Raw genomic sequence first — 19875 nt, 5'->3', positions numbered from 1 at the left:
CCTCACCCTCCCCTGCAGCCCAGAGAGGCAGGCATGGCAGGAATTTCAGCCCAAGCAGTTTAAGGTCTGACAAAATTACATGTAATCAAGTCAAGGTTTATGGGAAGCACCACACAATCCTTTTTTCACTGTCTGTGTGCTGCCTGTGGTTTGAAAATGACTTCTACAACACTTTACAGAAGTAATGGGCATCCTCAAATGCCATTCTTAAACTCACCACTAGATTTATGGCATTAGATATCCATTCTGGTAGTAGCAGTAAATAAGAGCAAGTGTGACCATAAGAAAGCTTTAGATACCTCAGCAATAACTTTATGGTCCATATATGTGTGCAGAAATTACGGGCAGATGCTGTCATGGTTTAACCCCAGCTAGCAACTAAGCCCCACAGAGCCGCTCGCTCACCCCCCCATGGTGGGATGGAGGAGAGAATCAGAAGAGTAAAAGTGAAAAAACTCATGAGTTGGGATAAAAAAAGTTTAATAATTGAAATAAAGCAAAATACTAGTATTAGTAGTAGTAATAATAATAATAATAATGATAATAATATACAAAGCAAGTGATGCACGATACAATTGCTCACCACCCACTGACTGATGCCCACCCAGGCCCTGAGCAGTGATCACCATCCCCAGCCAACTCCCCCCAGCCTATATACTGAGCATGATGACACATGGTATGGAATATCCCTTTGGGCAGTTGGGGTCAGCTGTCCTGGCTGCGCCCCCTCCCAGATCCTTGTTCACCCGGCAGAGCACGGGAAGCTGAAAGGTCCTTGACTAGTGTAAGCACTACTTAGCAACAACAACAAACTTCAGTGTGTTATCAGCATTATTGTCACACTAAATCCAAAACACAGCACTGTGCCAGCTACTAGGAGGAAAATTAACTTTATGTCAGCCAAATCCAGGACAGACACTTACTTGGAACAGAAAAACCATGGAGGCATTAGTACTTCCAGAGAATCATTTAGGACAGCCAGGTGCTCCCCATCATCCCCGTTTGCCTGGCATGGTAGGATGCCAGTGGGAAGCCAGGCACCCTGGCAGGCCCTGCCCCTGCCCACACACCAGGCAGGATGGGTAGGGTCAGTTCTGGCAGTACCATGGCAGGACACAGGAACTGGCTGAGAAACGAGAGTCAAGGAAGGGCATTTGCTGTGATAAAGCCAAGCAGAGGATGCACCACGGGAGCAGACGAGGAGGTTCCAATTGCATGGACAAACTTGGAAGTGACCGGGCTGAGACTAAGCTAAGCACAGCAAGACACCGATGTGCCTTTTCATGTAGGAAGAACGAGCCCAAATTTAGTCCAAACATAGAAGCCAAGTTAAAAGATACCAGTGTAGCAATGCAGTGGACAGAGAGAGAGACTGTGTCCAGCAGCCCTACACAGGCTGTCAGAGAAGCCCTTTAAATACCCACTCTGTGACTGCATTCTACCTATTAAGTGATCCTGTGAAGTAATTTCTTGCTGCACAACAGGGCACTTGCACAGGAAAATAACAGGCGATGAGCCTTGTCCTCCTCAGCACCCATAGCCAAGTGAGGGCTGGCAGTCACCCAAACACACGAGCTCTCTCCAGCACCTTGGAAGAAGCATCCAGGGTGCAGCTGACTTCTGTCATCAGGAAAATATCTCCTCCTGTCTCTAAGCACACTGCTGGATCCATACGTTGTATCATGTGAAGAGGGAGGGATGTATTTGTCGCTGCCTCCACTGGTATGCGTTCTTATGCTGTTAATTCACTTTAATCTTATCTTACAGTATTACCACTATCTCCTGCCTGTTAAACAATCATTTAAAATGCTGTGGAAAATACAGGTGACTTCTGTATGCCAACAGACACCGTGTTCCGTGCATTAACTGATGTGTTCTAGGGATACTCAAAGCACAAATCTGTTTCCAAGATTACAAACACCTCAAACAAATAACACCCTGTGAAGATAAATGGTTTTATTACTCCACCAGCAGAAATAACGTGATCCTTCTTCTACTAAGGCAATCTGTCAAATACATGACAATAATCTGGTAATTACACCTACAATCTGGTAAACATTAAGTGCAAGATCCAGATACTCTCATGTCTGCTACAGAAATGAATGACGCCATTGGCTCTGTCCCTCAGGAGCAGAACTGGTTCCAGTTTGTACGTCCACTCCTGCCGAACCCCCAGGGCACACAGCACCCTGTGCAAGTAGGTAACACAGGTGTACCAGTGCCTGGCAGACAGCAAACGGAAAAGCCCAGTGAGCAGAGGGACGGGGGCTGGAAGGGTGGCGTAGGCAAGAAGTGGGCTTCAGAGTGGGTCGTAGCTCCCAGGGTTGAAGACAGGACAGAAACCTGAGCTTTGCCTTGGGAAGGCTTTTATGAGCTGTTCCAACTTGAAATAAATGATATTTCTTAATAAGCTTCAACCACATTTTGGGACAGTTTCAGGACTTAAACAATACATAATTTATATGTAAAAGGGATCATTGATGGCCAAAAGTGACTAGAAAAGCCAAGAAAATACCAAAATCAGCTGAGTCCTGCTCCTGTTTCTCAACAGAGGTATTTTCCATGGAGACATGAAGACTTGTCAAACACAAAAATGGCATATTTAAGTACGGATAAAGTTTTTCATGTTATACATATTTGTAGGAACACAAAATTGACATCTCCTGGTATCTTGTGTCATGGTTTTAGCTGGAATAGTTAACTTTCTTCACTCTAGGTGGCCTCGTGCTGTGCTTTGAACTTAGCATGAAAAAAATGTTGAGATAACACACCAATGGTTTGGTTGTTGCTGGGCAGCGCTTGTACTAGTCAAGGGCTTCTCCAGCTCCCCAGGCTCTGCCAGGGGCACGAGCAGCCAGGAGGGGAAGGGGCACAGCCAAGAGAGGGGATTCACACTGGCCAAAGGGACATTCCATATCATGTAACGTCATGCCCAGTAGGTTACTGGGAGGGGCTGGCGGGGGAGGGAGGCAGCAATCGCAGCTGGGGGACGGGCAGCGTCAGTTGGCAGGTGGTGAGCGGTTGTGTCATTTGTGTTTCTGTGGGTTTTTTCCCTTTTTTTTCCCTTCCTTTTCCATTTTATTACATTAACATTATTGTCATTATTATCAAAATCATTATCATTATTATTTTATTGTAATTATTAAACTGTGCTTATCTCAACCAACAAGTTCATTTGCTCTTCCGATTCTCTCCCCCATCGCACAGGGGTGGGGGCAGTGAGCGAGCGGCTGCGGGGTGTTTAGTTGCTGACTGAGGCTGAACCACGACACTTGGGTTACCGCTGAGGCCGGGGGACACAGCACGAGAAAAGAAATGGGAAAATTCAATGAGGGAGTACCCGCAGCAGTTTAAAACAGAAATATATCTGATTAATCACCTTCTGCATTACACCCAGGGAAGTTAGCAGTGAGTTACATGCACTCTAGGGTTCTTTCATACCATTAAAATGCTGGGAAAAGGTCTCTCTGTTCCTGAGAACCAGGCTATAAGTGAGCAGCACTGAAGAGATCTCCATCAAGCCAAAATGGGTTTTCATTCATTCAGTCCAAAGGGAGAGTGCAAACTTTAATTAACTCAAGCTCAGAGACCTGCAGATTAATGGTGCTGGCTGCAAAACTGCAGAGTGTCAGCACTACAAGCCAGCCCTGCCATGCTCAAGACTGGCAGGGAGAAAGAAGAGCTGCGTAAGAAATTCACCTGCCTTCCTGGCGATGTACCAGTGCCAGGGGAGCTCCTCACCGCATCTGCAAAAAAACGCCAAAGCTCAGAAGAACCAGCAGCCCAAGGTGCCCGGTACATGACAGATGCTGGCCATTTCCAGGGCGCTCCTTGCACAGAGCTGCAATGTGGGGTTTGGGAATAGGAAGTGAAATGCAGCGAGCGCTGGGGGCTGTGGGGCATCTCTCTGGGAAGTGGGAGTACGAATGGCACAAAACCTGCCTTTTTCCACAGGCACAGTCAAACTTTAGCTACGCTGGGTTGTAGCAAAGCACAATTTCTGCCATGCAACAATCGGCACCACCCAGCAGCAGAAAACCAGCAACACAGAGATGTCACTCAGGGACGACACCAGAACAAGCCTGCTCTGCGTCCACAGGAATGGAGAACCAGAATGCAAGTCACTGACAGCCCTGGATACATTTCTGTGCATCAAGCACCGCCACCTCTGCCCACAGGCTTGCAGGTGACATAGCTGAGCTGGTGTAAAGTTATCTCTGACCAAGGGAGGAGAACCCACATCACCCAGTAGGTGCCAGTTTCTCCAAGGAGGCACATGGACGCTTAGCACACAAAAGCATGGGCGTTTTCAGGATATACCTTCACTATGGGCTTTGTGACCCTCGGATGACAAATCTCGTGGGTGCAGAACATCTAATGCTCAACTGCCTTAACTCAGTTTGGATTTGCCAAGGATTTGGCAACTCAGCTTGGATCAAGGATCTGCATTGTCGCAAATTCCAGATTCCCTTCCCTGTGATTCCCTGGGAGCTGGTCTGCTGGAACTGATGGTGGCCCACTTGCTGCCAGAGGACACATATTGGATGGCTCTTCCTTCCCTTCTTGTCAGCTGTTAAACGGGTAGGAATAGTTTCTTGGCTATCACAGGTTTTCCGTGTGCTGGGAAGCCTGCGACATCATTTATAGAACCTCATAAATAGCAATGGGTCTCCCAAGCCCCCATGACTCACTTTGACATGCTGCCTTGGAGGGACAGGATTTGGGTGACAGGGTCCTTCTCCTTCCTTGAAGTGGCTGCCTGGATCCCATCATTACAAGGTTAGAGTGGGGTGATTGTCAAAAGATCCTCCAGCTCTTCAGGGCTCCGTTTGAGTAATGCTGCCTGCACGTTTGACTGTTGCTCTGTAGCAGTACCGCAGTGTGAGCAGCAGCGCTGCACCAAAGATTTTGGGGCTAAGAAGGCAAGGGGGAAGGGTGCGGCAGCAGAGCCTGCTGGTACCCGGGGACCTAGAACCTGTAGGGTATGAACTTGCAGCTGCACCAGCTCCCATATCCCTGGGTTGATCCTGCAGGATTTCCCCTGAGCACCAGGCTCCTGGCTCTGGTATCCAAAAGGTTTTCTGCCACTGGAGCTGTTATTAGAAGCAGCGGTGGGATTTCTGAGGTTGTGGACAGGTAAGAGGCTCCCAGTTCTCCCTGCTGTGATAACAAGAATGAGTCTTTGTCCTAAGAGTCAGAGATACCAAACACCATCCCAGAGGACAGCTTGAGCTTTGTGTACTCAGAAGGTGCTTTGGCAAGGCATGTGGAAGGACTTCAACTGGGAAAGGAAAATTCTTGATTACTAAGAATCCTGTGCTCATGCCTTGGCTTCAGGGATGCAAAGAGGTTGAGGAAGGCCACTTTGCAGAGCGCAGCAAAAATACAGGAGAGCTGTCAGTGTGATTTCATATGGGAATAAATTGCTGTTTCTATGCTTTTGGGAATGTGTGAGGAGCTAAAACACCTGCTAAGCATGCCCTGCGGGGTACACGCAGGAAATGGTGTATCTTCAGCTAAGGAAGCAGGGAACTGGCACTGTGGGGATCAGAAGTACAACTGTTGTACAGCGACAGTAACCAGGGTCACTCTTTGCAATGCAGCAAGAGAGCTGGGTGCACTCTTGCACCGAAAGGGCTGCAAACATGCCACAGGCTCTTAGAGATGTGATACCATCCACCAACACAAGGGATTTGTAGCTTCCCTGAGGGGATATCTGTCCTTGAACCCTGCACAGATGCCATGCACCACTTCAGGCATATTGCACAGAGGTGTACAAGGAAGCATTGGCTTTGAAAACAGGGGGACATTTAGCTTGATGGACTTATGCACGTTGCAATTGCTGTCAGAAAGGAAACAGCACCAGAATAAGCTTTACCGCTTGCACTGAGGGGCTGAGCACAGATGCACACACACCTAGGAGACGCGTTTGTGAGTCAGCAGGGCACAGCCCTTCAGCACACCGCGTTTCCTCCGCTGCTTGAAAGCGTGTGTTGCAGGGCACAATGTCATTTCTTCAGCACAGAGGAAGGAAATCAGCCTCCAGAAGGTGCTCTGGAAGCCTGCAGTGGTGTTAGTTGAGGCTCCAGGCTGACCCAGGGTGCAGAAGTCTATGGAAGGAAACCTTTGGAGTAGGTATGTGTATTTATCAGATATTTTCTGCCAGCAGGAACATGAAGTGTTGAGATAAACTGCTGAAAAACTGGCTGAGATGGAAACCAGCTTTCAATTAGAAACTAGGCTTTGCAGGCTGACAGCAGCAGTCACCACCACTCACACCCCCAGGGACTTGCAGGGTGACTACCAAACAGGACAACCAGAACCAAAGTCAGCCTTGGAGCGGCAGCTGTGCAGCAATACCTTCCCAGATCTGTTCAGGCCAGCCGCCTCCCCAGTCTGCACGCTGCTGGAGCAAGACCACCTTTGGAGCTCTGGTTCAGTGTTAGATAACCCAAATACATAAGGAGGCTGACATCTGCAAACCAGTGTTTGTGCAAACTGCACCCCGCCGGCAGCAGGGATGCACAGGCGATGGACGTGCTCTGTGTACACCAGATGTAGGACTTTCTCTGCTGCCGGGTGATCAACCCCTTCACACCAGAAGAGAGAGGATCTGCTGACAGCTGAGCGATGTGTTTGCCCTCTGTCACATCTCCTCACTCTTCCTGAGGAAAGAGCTCATGTTCCTAGTAATCTGCTTGGAAATGCAGACTTCAGAAGCAAAAATCATGCAACAGGACATTTCCTCCTCCTGTTACTTCCAGCCAAGAACTCCCTGCCTAGAAGTTCCTTCAGTACACAAGTTTGTGCTCTGTATGGTTTTTCTTCTGAAGGGAATTCCCCCAATTGTCCTGCACCTGACCCTTCTCTGTGCTTGCAGCCTCTCCCAGCCTTGTACACGGCTTGGTAAATTACCAGAATTAAGTCATTCTCTAAAACCAACTCCTTGTGAACCTTTCTCCAGCCCAATTCTCCCTCCAATAAATTGTTATCTTCTATTCAGTGACACCCTGACCTACCTCATCATTTGTATGCACCACACTGAAAGTCAGGGAACTTTTCAAAACTACCAGATTAACTTTCAATGAAATAGCATCACACTTTACTACACCTTTCATGGATTTGCCACATGCTTAGAAGGGGGCTCGGCTAGTCAGGTGGCCAAACACCAAACCAGTGAGACCGAGACTTTCTGACTTTGTTGCTCAGCGGAGGTGGGGAGGTTCCATACTTCAGGGCCCAGCAGAGCTCCAGCTGCTCATGAGTTCCCAGGGAGCAGGTACATCTCCATGCACATTCACTGAGGGCTGGCAGGGTGGAGGGGGGAACATTTGCTGTTATTACCCACTCTCTTTAGCACTGCATGAAGCCTTTGGGATAAGGCAGTAACTCCTGTGTTGACATTCTACACAGTTAGCTTTTTTAGTGGAGATTCATGATGGGAGGATGCAACGTTTATACTCCAGGTCATACCAAGGCTGTACCTAACATTATGGGTAATCTGGGGAGTTGAATTTATCCCACACAGCTCTAACAAATTTGCCAAGGTTGCTGCTTTTCATCCTGAAGCAGCCACAGCAGGCCTATACAAAGCAGACCTACTCCTCAGTGCCATGAGACAAGAGCGATCCAGGATTGCTCAAATATCACTTAATACACTAGATTATAAGTGGAATCTGTTTTGCACATCACTGACGAAGGGGTTAGAGGGAGCACTGCTGCGCTTGTATTTTTCACCATGACTGCTTCTGGCAGGCAGTGCTGGAGCTGCGGCCTCTCCGATCCCTAGTACGCACAGATAACACAAGCTGCCACATCCACCGTCTACTAAAAAAACAGAAAACCATAAAAAGCCCAAACCCACAACTCTCAGCTTCTTGCCCTGCCTCCTCCCCCTGGCGCAGCACCCCCGGGGTGCCCGGGCCTCCCACCCAGCTGCACCCACCGCCACAGAGGCCGCAGGCACGGCCTCCGCGCGCCGCGCGGTGCCACCGCCCACCCCACACCGGTCCCTCGGGGCGCGGGAGCCTCCTCCGGCCCGGCCCCGCGGGGCCGCGGCCCGGGGACCGCTTGGGCGAGCCCCTGTCGCCGCCCTACAACGCTGCCGGGACAAACAGCCCGGCCCAGCAGCACGGCACGGCACGGCCCGGCCCGGCCCAGCCCAGCCCAGCAGCACGGCCCGCCCGCCTCCCCCGCCCCAGGGCCCGGCCCGGCGGAGCCGCCGCTTCGCTCCCCCCACCCACTCGCGGAACGGAACCACCCAACCCAGCGGGGCGAGGCTAACGCTGAGGGGACGCTCCCTTGGGACCCGCACCCGAGAACACCCGCGCCTCACCACAGCCGCCAGACCCCCACAATGCCCTGCGCGCCACTGCCCCTTTAAGAGGTGGCGGGCGGCGCGAGCCTACCGCGGAGGACAAAGCCCGGCGCGCGGCCCCGCCGCGGTACCCGGATGGGAGGGGGGGCGGGGGCGCGCTCCGATTGGTCGCCGCGGGGAGGGGGGCGGGCGGATAACGGGGACACAAAATGGAGTCGCGCTCTCTACCACTTACATAACGCGACCTCTCACCTCGCCCGCGGTGCAAGCGAACTTGCTGCGCCGGCGGGTGGGGCGAGGCGGCGCGATTGGCGGGCTGCCCAGCCAATCAAAGGCAGGCAGTGCCGGCGGCCCGCCAGTAGGCTGCCGGGTCCGCGGCGGCGGGGGCGGGTCCCGCGGAGCAGCAGGCAAGTTCGGTTGCGCGCGGCGAGGCTCGGCCCGCCGCCTGCCCGGGAGGGGGAGGGGAATCTCCCGCCATTTTTCAATCCTCCCGCCCGGGTCCCGCCGCTGCCGGGGTCGTCGCGCGGATCCGCCGGCTGCGGCCGGGACCCCACCTCGCCCCACCATGGCGCCGCTGCTGGGCCGCAAGCCTTTCCCGCTGGCTAAGCCGCTGCCGCCGGGGGAGCCGGGGGAGCGGTTCGTCATCCCTCACACGCAGGAGGCCTTCCGCACCCGCGAGTATCCGCTTGGCCCGGCGCGGCGGGGGAAAAGGGAGCGGGGGGCTTCAACGGCGCCGCCGCTGCTGCCACCCGCTGCGGCGGCCGCTCGCGGGCCTCGCCGCTGCTGCTGGGCGCGGAGCCGGCCTCGGCGGCGACCCCGACACTGCCGGGGGGCGGCCCGGCGCGGCGCGGGGGGGCGAGCGGGCGGCGGGGCAGGACAAAGCGGGAGGGGGTGCCCGGGCCTTGGGAGGAGTCCTGGCCGTGGGGGCAGTGGGGCCGTGAGGGGGGCCCGGGCCGCGCTGCCGCCGGGCTCGGCCGCGGTGCCGGGGGTGGCTGTTCCCGGCCGAGGTCCTGACCCGGTCCAAGGGCGGTTCCGGGTGGGGGGAGCCGGGACGCGGCTCCGCGGGGCTGAAGCGCCGAGAGATGGTGCGGCCGTGGAAGGGGACTAACGGGTAAAGGCTGATGGGAGCCGGCGCCGCCTGCGCAGCCAGCGGATACCGGTGCATGGGGGCTGATCAATGCAGTTGGCGCAGAAGTGGGTCTCGAAGGGGGCTGGGGTGCAAACTCGGGGTGTGCGTTCTGGTGGGCAAGGGCTGTTACTGGAACTAGAGACTTCTGCAAGGGGGAGAGTAAAATAGCGACAGAAGCAGCTTGCCTGTGGAGAACCCAGGTTTTCAGTCTGACCGTGAGTATCTTCTGGGCCGCTTCTGCATGCAAAACATTTATTTATTTATTTATTGTGTGCTTCCTTGAGAGGCAGCATGTGACAGTCTTCGAGCGGCAGGGAGTGGAGGTAGGCACGGCAGATAACTGTCACAAACGGTGTGCGGTCTCAGAGGCAGCGTTACTGCTCAGGTCCTGTGTATGGCTGGAGGGGCAGGGCTTCTGCACTGTGACCTGCAAACTGCTGCTTCAGGAGGCTTGTTTGCTCTTTGTGTTACAAGGATCAAAATCTGAGCAATTGAGGTTTGAAGGAAAGCTGGAAGCGAGGTGGAAATGTGGGAATATAGGATAATATGTTGGAGATCTTGGCGGTGCAGAAGAGAAAGGAACTCCAGAACTTCTACAGACCCCTGTATTGGAGAGTGTCCTGTTACTTCAGTATGAAGAACAGCCAGTGAAAGCCTCAGGAAGGATTAGGTAGCTTTTGAAGGGGAAATGCGTGTCTGAGTGCAGATAGGCATTGCGAATGCATTTAGCCCAATAAAATGAGGTTGGGTAGAGTGTTAGATACTTGCTTTTTAAGAGTATTTTAATTTAAAAGCATTCAATCCATGACTCAAAAGCCTGCTGTTGTGGTGCATGCAAACTGAAAGTAGCTCAGTCATCCATCTGACCAGGCAGAGACCTGTTCTCTCGCTTCCCATATGAATAACTATCAGTGATCAGAAAGACAGAAATTAATCCTAACTACTGCTTTTGTAAAAGAAGATGTGGCTTTAACATTTTCTACCTTGTAGGAAGAGCACAGAGGAGTTAGGGGGCACCTTCTGAGAGCACCAGTGTGTTGGTATCGCTCTTTTTGATCTATGAGTTGATGGAAGACATGTTTCTGCAGACACTTGGATGGTATTAAGGAAAAAAAGGGACGGTTTCTCATCTTCATAGGGGATGGCATTAGCTGCAGGGTCAGAAGCAAAGAGGAAACCAAGAAAAGCACTGAGGTTCTAAAGGGGTGCTCTTCTCTTGGAGAAAGTACTGCTTGGGATGCCATGGGAGGTGGACAGCCTAGCATGTTCTAGAAAGTTCATCTTTGGCGGATAGACGTCATGAAGCTAAAAAGAGAAACTAAGTAATGTTGGGTTTCTATCTTGCTTTGTTGACTGTGTGTAATATAAGCTAGGCAAAAAGTGGAACAGAAAATTGCAAATAAGTCAGTAAATTGAAGGGAGATGTTACCTAAGGAAAACTTGGGGGGGGCTTTTTTGGTCACTTCTATTTATCGTAGATAGCACAGAGGAGTGGCCTCTGTGGATGGGAACGGCCTGCAGAGGGGGTATGTTGAGAGCTACCTGAGTCTTCACCCAGAGCAGTGCTCAGTCTTGTTTATGCTGAGGCCTGGCAGAATATGGTCTCCTGAACTTTTCTTTTTCCAGCTTGAAAAACTATTGATCAACTCTTCCCCTAAAGGGTCTACGGGTTCTTATACTGCACAGGTACAACTGAGGTGTTTGAAAGACACAAAAAGTTCTTAAGACCTTTTTGGTTTTTTTAGGACTGTTGGTTGGGTTGAAGAAAAAATGGAGACTGGGGTATTGTATATGAGAAGTCTGACTGTGGACGTGTGTTAAGGTGTCTAGAAGCAGTGGACAGACAGGCTGGTCATCAATGCTCAGGTGTTTATTTGGGTCTGGTATTTCTTTGTAGCTTTATATGCCTGCCTTTGACTGCCAAATCCCCCCAAAACCTTCTGAGAGAAACCATGATGTGTAGAGCCTGCTGTGTCCTGGCGAAGCCTTGGACTTGGGTATCTGACTCAGGGTGAGCCTTGCTAATTGTGTGTTTGGGAGGTGGATTGCTGGGTAGTCAGAGAGAAAGTTGTCCTTCTGGGAGCTCTGTGGGAGCTGCTCTGAGATATGTGAGGTGTCAGGCAAATGCTGCACGTGTGGTGCGTTCTTTTCTGGTTTATGTCACCTGTGGACCTGGTCTGTGGCACGTGCCCTAAGCATTTGATGTGTACCAAACACTGAATTTGTTCCCTGGTGAGCAGGTCATCTCTTCCGTTAGCGCGAGGCTGCTGCAGTGTGTGTTCCGCTGTGCCGGCTGCGGTTTGGAAAACCACGCTGCCAGCTCAAGAGAGATGCTCTGGTCAGAGAGCTAACCAGCCTGCACCAGCAAGAAGGGACTATTCCAGCCAAAGGTTTCCTTCAGCCATCCGTGTACGGTTTTGGGGAGGCTGTGTTGTTTTCCTCCCCGGATAAAAGCTTGCTGCCTATCTTTAGTTAGTGTTTTTGTGTGGTGAGCAGCACAGAGAACATGAGGAATCAGGCCACGTTTGGCATGCAAGTTAAAGGCTTGCATTTCACGTCTTCAGGTGTGATATCAGCTCGTTAAACTCTGGCTGAAAGATGGCAGCACCAAAGCATGGTCACGTCACGCTCTGCAGTTCTAGGAAAGCTTTGCCACCCACTCAGGGAGTAGCATCTTAGAAATGTACTGACCTTCCTGGTTAGTTTGCTTTCTGGGCTAACACAAGTTGAAACAATTAAGAGACTCTAAAGCTATTTTGGAGTCAATAGTAATTTCTGGGAGAGCATTGATAACCCAGGAAGAAGTAAACTGTATCCATTTCATAGTAATCCTGTGCAGTGATTAGCTTGTTTACATTTAAACATTTTTATTTAAAAGGGTCCCTTGTTTTTAATGTAACTTTGTTTTCTGCCTTTTGACATTAAGTCCTCTCCAGTGTGATGTGAACAGATGTGATGTATTAACTGGTACGCAGTGGGTAGTCAGCCATTTAATTTAGCAAGTGTGTTATTCATGGCTTTTCAGGGAATGTTCACAAGTAGCTGGTGTCCAGGATTTTTTATTATTGTGCTGGGAATTTGTGGCAATGGCAGGTCCAGCCGTGTAGAGAGATGGGTTGGTTATGGCATGCCAGTGAGCCCTCGCTTGTAGTCCTGAATCAGACCTGATGAACAGTCTGAAATTTCTGGGGTTTGTTTCTAATCTGGGTGGAAAGGACAACTAACATATGTGTAGTGGAAATTTTGAGCTATAGTAAACTTTGCAAAAACATCCTGGGTTTTGGCTTTGTGTTGGCCCCAGTATTTCAAAGCAGAACCTGTCTCCGGAGCTTACAGGAGAGCACAGAGGTAAGGTGGGCACGAGTCTCGAGCGCTTGTTAAGGACTGTGTCTGGGGGTCAGTGTTAGATGAGCTGACCAGCTGTAAGTGGAACTATACTGCACTTGAGAGGCAGAGCTGAGCTGGGTAGGGAAATTGCTATACCTGCTGCTTTTAAATTTGGTGTTGTTCTGAAAAACGTGGGTCCTGATATGGTGTGATTAAGCTTGTCTCATATATGTGTACAAGGAGGGGAAAATTCTCATGGATCTTCCTGTCAATGTGGGAAATGGTGTTAGGAAAAAACATGTATTTCAATTATTTTTCAACTGGAGATCAGCATTTATTTGCTCTCCTTGCTGGAAGGAAAGGAATCTCCTCGCAGGTCTAAAGAGAATAAAGTTGATAAATGTGGGAGGGAGGTAAATAATAATTTTATTTCCCAGCCATATATCATATATTTGTTTATAGTTAGACTACTGAAGGTTTATTAAGACGATGTCCTGAACCCTTAAGACATGTGTCCTCCCTTTAGTATTCACGTGATGGCAGCTGCGAGTCCTTCGTATCTCGGTGGTGTCCACGGATGCGCAGAAGGAAAGTCTAGGGGAGAGCAAAGCGGTTGCTGGATGAAGCTGAAGACCACTGTTTCTTGTATGTTTAGGCTCTTGTCTACTGCGAGGGTTGAAAATGCTTTTAACTCTTCTTTTTGTGGGAAAGGCATAGGAAGGAATAGTATTAAGGTTATTATTGAAGTGGTTAATTGCTGTAAATTCAAGGACTCCTCATTTCTTGTTTGAAGACTCCTAGTTTCTTGTTTGATTTTTTTTTCCTTTGTTTTTCTAATAGCTCAATATTACTACAAAATATTACTACAAAAATTTGTTAAAGTCATGCTTCTGGTCTGGTTGGTGGTGCTGTGCAGATGAGTTCCTCTGTAAGCTGTGGCTACCCCTTGCCACTGACCCACTGCAGCGATGGCGCTTCCTGACCCTGCCCTGTAGCACCTTATTTGTTTCTATGAAAACTTAAACATCTTTGAAACCTTAGGGGAGGGTAAGAAGTGCCCAGAGGGCTCAAAACATAGTGGGGTAATGACTTGTCAGCTCACTGTTCATCTGCTGAGGAGTAGGAGACTCCACAAGCAGAGCAAGCTGGGGAGCCACAGGATTTCTCCTTGGTTTTAAGACCTGCTCCAGGCAGAGGGAATACTCGCAGCAGTGGCAGTCTCCTCTGGAGGTGGCTCTGTTCCTGGCCTATATTCTTGCATAGCACCAGTTGCTGCGGCTGTAAGATACCTGTATATCAGTGTCCACAGTCCAGCTTCTGTACCTTGTTGTGCTTTACGTGGGGCTGTGAAGAAATGACCAAGAAAAATGGCTTTGTTCGAGCGGGAATCTGGCTTCCTAACAGGAGCCTTAAACAAATAAGAACAAAAAGATAGGTGAGTTGCACTAAAATTTTCTTGAAAGACAATGTATATGCAGGATGCAATGAGTGATTTGCTGTGGCTGGTAGCCCTGCCTTCCCAGGAGCGTGGAGCAATCTGCTTGTTCCCACAGAGACTCTCATAATTAGCACTTGTGCTGCAGCAGGCTGAGCCACTGGAGTTGTTAAAGGTATGCTTTGTACTCAGTGCATGCTTTTCTGCTGGAGAGCACACTGAAGGAGAAGGGACAGATGCTTTTCTTGCTTCTCTTATAATTTCTCCTCTTAAATTGCCGTCAGTAAGCATATGGCCACTTAAGCAGGCTGCCATGGGGTAAATTGGTATGGATTTACACTGTGCTAGCTTTTCTGATCATTGTGCCTGTACGTGTTCTACCTGTGGATAGTAGGAAGTACCTTGTATCTGTTTACACTGACAGTTAATTACTGCTTAGGTGGAATGGGTAGAGCATAGCCACAGATGCTTAGAACAGTGGAGCTAATGCTGTAATTCATAATGCAGTCTGCACCATGGTGACTTGCCTGTGTGCCTGTTAATCCTAATGGCCACAATAACTTAACCTTGAGGCTGGATGTGGTACGTGAAGCAGGTGATGTAGGCGGTGTGAAAGATCCTCATGTTGTGCTAACGCAGGAGGCTGCTCTTGTTGGAAACTGAAGGAAAGGTGGCCTTTCTAGTGATTTCTGTTTCAAAGCTTTTGGTGTTTTTCCTCAGAAGGTTGGGGGTATGGGGTAGACTTGTAATTTGCATCTAGACTATGTAACACCACCCTGAGGCGTTAGTTCCCCAACAGATATTGTTGGGCATTTAGCAACAGTCCATGCTATGTCTCCTGAACGTGCCTGTGATACTGTTTGTGCTGTTTTCCAATGAATCAGACTGGAAAAGCTGAAAAGCAACTTAGCAGTGCCATGAAATGTTCAGCCGTATGTATTCTCCTTGTGCAGTTAAGCTGAACCGACGGTGGCGTGGCACCTTCTGTATGCTAGTTCCGAACGGGATGGGCATTTCAGCTGCAGAAAGCTCCAGTGCGTCCTGGTCTGAAAACCTATTGGATTTAACACGGCATCTCCATGGTAGACACAGGTCAAACTGTACTGTAGTGATCTTCAGCCTTTGTGCACCCCAATAGTAAGGGTTTAATTGAATTTGATTGTCTTGTACTACTGTGATTATGCTCTCCACTGCATAAATCCTATTTTCCTGAGCTGCTGCTTCTACAGAGAGTACGAAGCGCGTTTAGAGAGGTACAGCGAACGAATATGGACGTGCAAAAGCACAGGAAGCAGCCAGCTGACACACAAAGAAGCTTGGGAGGAGGAGCAGGAAGTTGCTGAGCTGTAAGTACCAGTGAAGAAATTGGTACGTTTCTGTGTTTAGGCATTGGGAGAGAAGAGTGGACTTGGGAATGATATGCGATTGCTAGTTTATGAGGTGAGGTCAATAGCTTTTTACTGGCTATAAGTAGATCTGGGGATTCTGGAGTTGAAAGCAAATTAAGTCCAAATTTGATGCCATCACTAGTGCAGTTGAGTAATGTACTTTAGTGCTCTATCTTGGTATTACTTGAACCAAAATAGTTCAGCATATGCTACTTGGCATATTTTAAAGCCCCTTGAGGAATTTTCAGATGGGGAGGTAGAAATCTTGAAGGAGCTAAAGTAAAAAAACAGTTAAAAAAGGCTGTTGGAAGTGGTTCGCATCAGCCAGGTCCACAGCTGTAATTGTTTTTTTCCAGATCTGCATTGGAATTAGTTGTTGTACTAAATTAAAAAAAAAAATTATTTTTGGGTGAGATTTTGGGGATCTGCTCTACTTGAAACAATAAGGAACAAAGGGAAACCAGCAAGAGCCATTATTCCGTTCATAGCACCAGTGTTCCTCTGGGCTGCCATGTCCCTGACCTCCCCTCTAGCACCCAGCCCAGGCCCTGAATCCTTGGTTGAGATCCAGCATGACCCTTGCCATACAGATGAATTTTCTGTAAAGGTGCAAGTCCTTGGCTCAAACAACATCTGTAACTTTATGATTACCAAATTGTAAGAATATTGCCAAACAAATGGTGTATTTCTCAGTTCTGTGAACTGATAGCGTGGTCTTCTGTCTTTTTCTTGGATTTAAACTGGGGGGATAGTCAGCAGTACTTCACTAGGGTGAAATTTTCTGCCGCCTCTCATGAAAAACCCACATTTCTGATTCATTTGCAGAAGAGTTAGGAGCCTTAGCCTAAGGAGAAATTCCCCATCATTTGAGGTTTATTACATCCTTAAAGACAACAAATAAGAAACCTATTTGCTAATAGTCCTAATTTCTATAAGGGTTGAAGTATTACTGTTTTCAGTCTTTCCTACCTAGTGCTCTTGTTTGAGAGGAGGCTGCAGAGTCAACTCTGTAAACTTATAATCCTGAGTCAAAAAACACTGGTCTAGTGTCACTTACTTTCAGTTAACGATGTTGGATTGGTTGGCCGCTTCTGAAAACGTTTCTTAATGTAAATGAAATATAAATGGAAGATTTCTCAATAACAAATTTAGCTATAGTCTCCCTAAATGTAGTGAAAAAAAGACTCTGTGAAATGAGATTTTGGTCCTTTCTCTTTGCAATGGGATTAAAAGCTTCCCAGGCAGTTTGCTGGCTGCTTTAATACCTGACATTAGTCTGAATAAAAAGAGTTCATTTAGGCAGTTTGCTAAAGGGATAAATGTGTTCATGGCAGTTGTAGAGCAGCAAATACAGCTGAGGATTGTCAGCAATGGATCCCTGAGCCTGGGAAGCTGAAAGGAAAAATGGAGTATCTTGTTCCTCCTTACAGTAACTTAAAATGGACTTTACTTTTTAGCCAGAAAACTTTATGCAATGTATTTCTTAGTACTCCTATCAGCTAACTGCCCTGATCTTTTAGAAGGGAAGTCAGTCAAGTAAATTTTTAACAGTCCTTTCTCCTCTTTGAAAAAGTTTGGAGATCGTGACATGGTGAAACACACAAAATATTTTTCTCTGGAAAGGTAATTTGCTTGTGTAGGCCTGCCTCTGTCTTCTTTACTGTGTTAGCAGTCTGGGAAGAAAGAAATGCTAAATGCTCATCAGCATTGTGTTATTGCTGGAAGCAAAAATTTTAAAGTAACAAGCCCCAGAATAATGACGTGGTCTTGGCGTATATTTAACATCTAAAATAGAGGCAGTAATAATCAGCAAGCAAGGGTTCACCATCAGTGCTGCCTTCCAGAATGGTGTTCCTTGTGGGAAGGACAAGTACAATTTGTATTTTCATGCCAATTAACCCTTTGGGGGGTGCTGAGGGAGTGCAGCAAAAAGCCCTTGAATGTTTGCATGCTAATGTGGCATCTGCCTCAAACATTGTCCTGGCTGTTAATGTTCCCGAAATTGCGAAATGGGAGACTACTTTGCATTTTGGCTTTATACCGTGAATAATGAAAACTTTTTACGTGCTTCCTCAGCTTGAAGGAGGAGTTCCCCATCTGGTATGAGAAATTGGTACTGGAAATAGTGCACCATAACACTGTATCTTTGGAAAAGTTGGTGGATGCAGCTTGGCTGGAGATCATGACCAAATTTGCGGTGGGAGAAGAGTGTGATTTTGAGGTAAAAATCTGTGTTCCATTTTATCCCATGCTTTCACACAGAGCTCATGTGGGATAGCTAAAGGCAGGAGATGGGAAGAATATGTTAGTCACACTGTCAGGAAGCTGGTGAGAATTTCTTTTCTATAGAATCCCAGTGACAGCACCTGCTTTTGAATGCAAAATGGTTCGGTAAGCAGAAGCATGTGCATGACCCATATTGATGGCAAGAGAAAAATGACTGATCTGTGTGCATGTGGGGAAATATATCTCTGTTTGTTACACCGCTTAAATATGTGATGGTCTGTCTATATATTTAAATACATACAAAAATAATATTTTAATTAAAAGAGGTTAAAAATTATAATCCACCATGACCTTTTCACCTGATGTGTTCCCAGAAGGAGTAATAGTCTTAAACTAATATAGCTTGAAGTCAACTGCTTACAAATCTCTGGTATACTCTAATGATTAGAAGATTCCCTCCAAAACTAGGAATGATGAAGAAAACTCAAACTTGTTAAAAATAAGGGAAACTTGTTCTCTGTTAGCAATCTGTTTAGGACATATTCTCTCAACCAGGGCTGCTGAGAGAGCATGCTTGTATCTTGCACATACGCTCTTTCCTTAGCCTGAGAAAGCAGCAACATTAAACACTGGAAGAACTTGTGGGTTGGCAGTTCCCTCTTCCTTAGCAATTAGTACAGAACTTCCAGGTAGGAGCGGTAGAAAGAAATCCTGTAATTGTTTCATGAGAGGGATTGTGAGCTTCTCAAGGAGAATGTCAATGAAGGGTTTTGCCAAATTACGGTTCATAGGTGGTCTTAGCTGCTTTTTTATTTTTTTCTTCCTTGTAGGGTTAAAGCTCATTACTTCACGTGTCTTGCTCAGGTTTTCATCAATATTTTCCCTGCAGGTTGGTAAGAAGAAAATGTTGCCTGTGAAAGTTGTGAAAATACATCCCCTGGAGAAAGTTGATGAAGAGGCCTCGGAAAAGAAGTCTGATGGAGCCTGTGACTCCCCGTCCAGTGACAAGGAGAACTCCAGCCAGGCAGCCCAGGACAACCAGAAGGAAGCTATCCTGAAAGAGGATGACAACAGGAGGGAAAGTATGAGTAAGTAGTAATCCAGCATGCCAGTAGGTAGCACCTGGAAGTGAGTGTTTGAATTTATGTATGTCTCGGGCCTGGGCTGTGAATGTTGTACATGATGTTTAAACAGTGCTGTGTAATGAAAATCCTGAAATTGTCATTGTTAGTGGTGCAGCTTTGGTGTCATCAGTGCTGTTGGCTTTCAACTGTTCTTGCCTGTTTTAAAGCAGAAAACGTGCTGTCATTCCAAGGTGTAATACTGAAAGCTATGCATGAAACATGAGCTTCGAGAGTAAAAAAGTGTATTTAAAAAAACAGGGGGGGAGGGGGAACAGCAAAGGTTCATGCAGAATCATAAAGTTCTGCTGTGATGTTCATCCTCAGAACAAACATCTCTAGTTCTAAAGCCTGTTGTTCTGCAGAGACAAGCTCTAATTCTCTTTCATGTCCCCAGTTGACATAAAAGGGCTTTTTTTTATTTTGGTTTATCCCTCTTCCAATTTTCAAATGCTGAGACAAAATTAATGCAGAAAAATGCGTATTATTTTTTTCTTAAGCGTTCAAAATAAAGCATGCTTTGAAACATTGTTCCCCTTTTTCATATCTGTTCCTCCTTGCTGCAGAACTAAATAGTGGATGTCCAAGGCTTTTCTTGACTCTGAGAAGGTACTGTTGAAAGAGGGTGGGGGGGGGGGGTGGGGAGAGAAAAAGTTAGTTCTCTGTCCTGTGTAACTTCTTAAAAATGGAATTATAAGGTTCTTTAAAAGAGATTTCAAAAAGTGTTTTAAAACAAAACCAACCCCGCAGCATAGCTCTAATCTGGATAGCTTAATTTTAAAGGCACATAAATGTAATAAACTGTTTACATTTGTAAATAGCCACTTCAATATCTGGGAAAGGCGTATATAGCCTCCTCTGATATGGAGAAGAGGAAACTCAAAATAACAGCCCAGCAAGCTAATAGCAAAGTCGGGGCTGGAAAACTAGTT

General features: G+C 47.8%; 1 protein-coding gene and 1 long non-coding RNA gene across 8 annotated transcripts in view; one reads left to right on the top strand and one right to left on the bottom strand.

The window, feature by feature from the left end:
• Window positions 1-686: 686 nt before the first annotated feature.
• LOC142066216 (uncharacterized) lies at window positions 687-8402 on the bottom strand. 2 transcript variants are annotated; one of them, XR_012663642.1, is made up of 5 exons: window positions 8240-8402; window positions 5917-7824; window positions 4692-5281; window positions 3700-3746; window positions 687-3283 (listed from the first exon to the last, which is right to left on the bottom strand). It is a non-coding gene; the product is annotated as an uncharacterized LOC142066216 (long non-coding RNA). The 2 variants fall into 2 exon arrangements; XR_012663641.1 differs by having other exon boundaries at window positions 687-3746.
• A 112-nt stretch (window positions 8403-8514) lies between these two features.
• Window positions 8515-19875, top strand: part of BAZ1B (bromodomain adjacent to zinc finger domain 1B) — a 59103-nt gene continuing 47742 nt past the window's right edge. For 5 of the 6 annotated variants that reach the window (XM_075113411.1, XM_075113410.1, XM_075113409.1 and 2 more), the window contains exons 1-4: window positions 8515-8995; window positions 15438-15554; window positions 17673-17817; window positions 18712-18910. In XM_075113411.1, coding sequence (XP_074969512.1) covers window positions 8883-8995; window positions 15438-15554; window positions 17673-17817; window positions 18712-18910 — 574 coding nt within the window. In that variant the 5' untranslated portion in view covers window positions 8515-8882. Of the gene's footprint in view, window positions 8996-9267; window positions 9429-15437; window positions 15555-17672; window positions 17818-18711; window positions 18911-19875 lie in introns of those variants that run through there. The other variant, XM_075113412.1, reaches the window with a different exon arrangement.

This window comes from Phalacrocorax aristotelis, chromosome 18, assembly GCF_949628215.1.
Source record: "Phalacrocorax aristotelis chromosome 18, bGulAri2.1, whole genome shotgun sequence".
Lineage (NCBI taxonomy): Eukaryota > Metazoa > Chordata > Aves > Suliformes > Phalacrocoracidae > Phalacrocorax > Phalacrocorax aristotelis.
The sequence above is the reverse complement of the archived record's forward strand: the minus strand, read 5'-3'. Positions and strand labels throughout refer to the sequence as shown.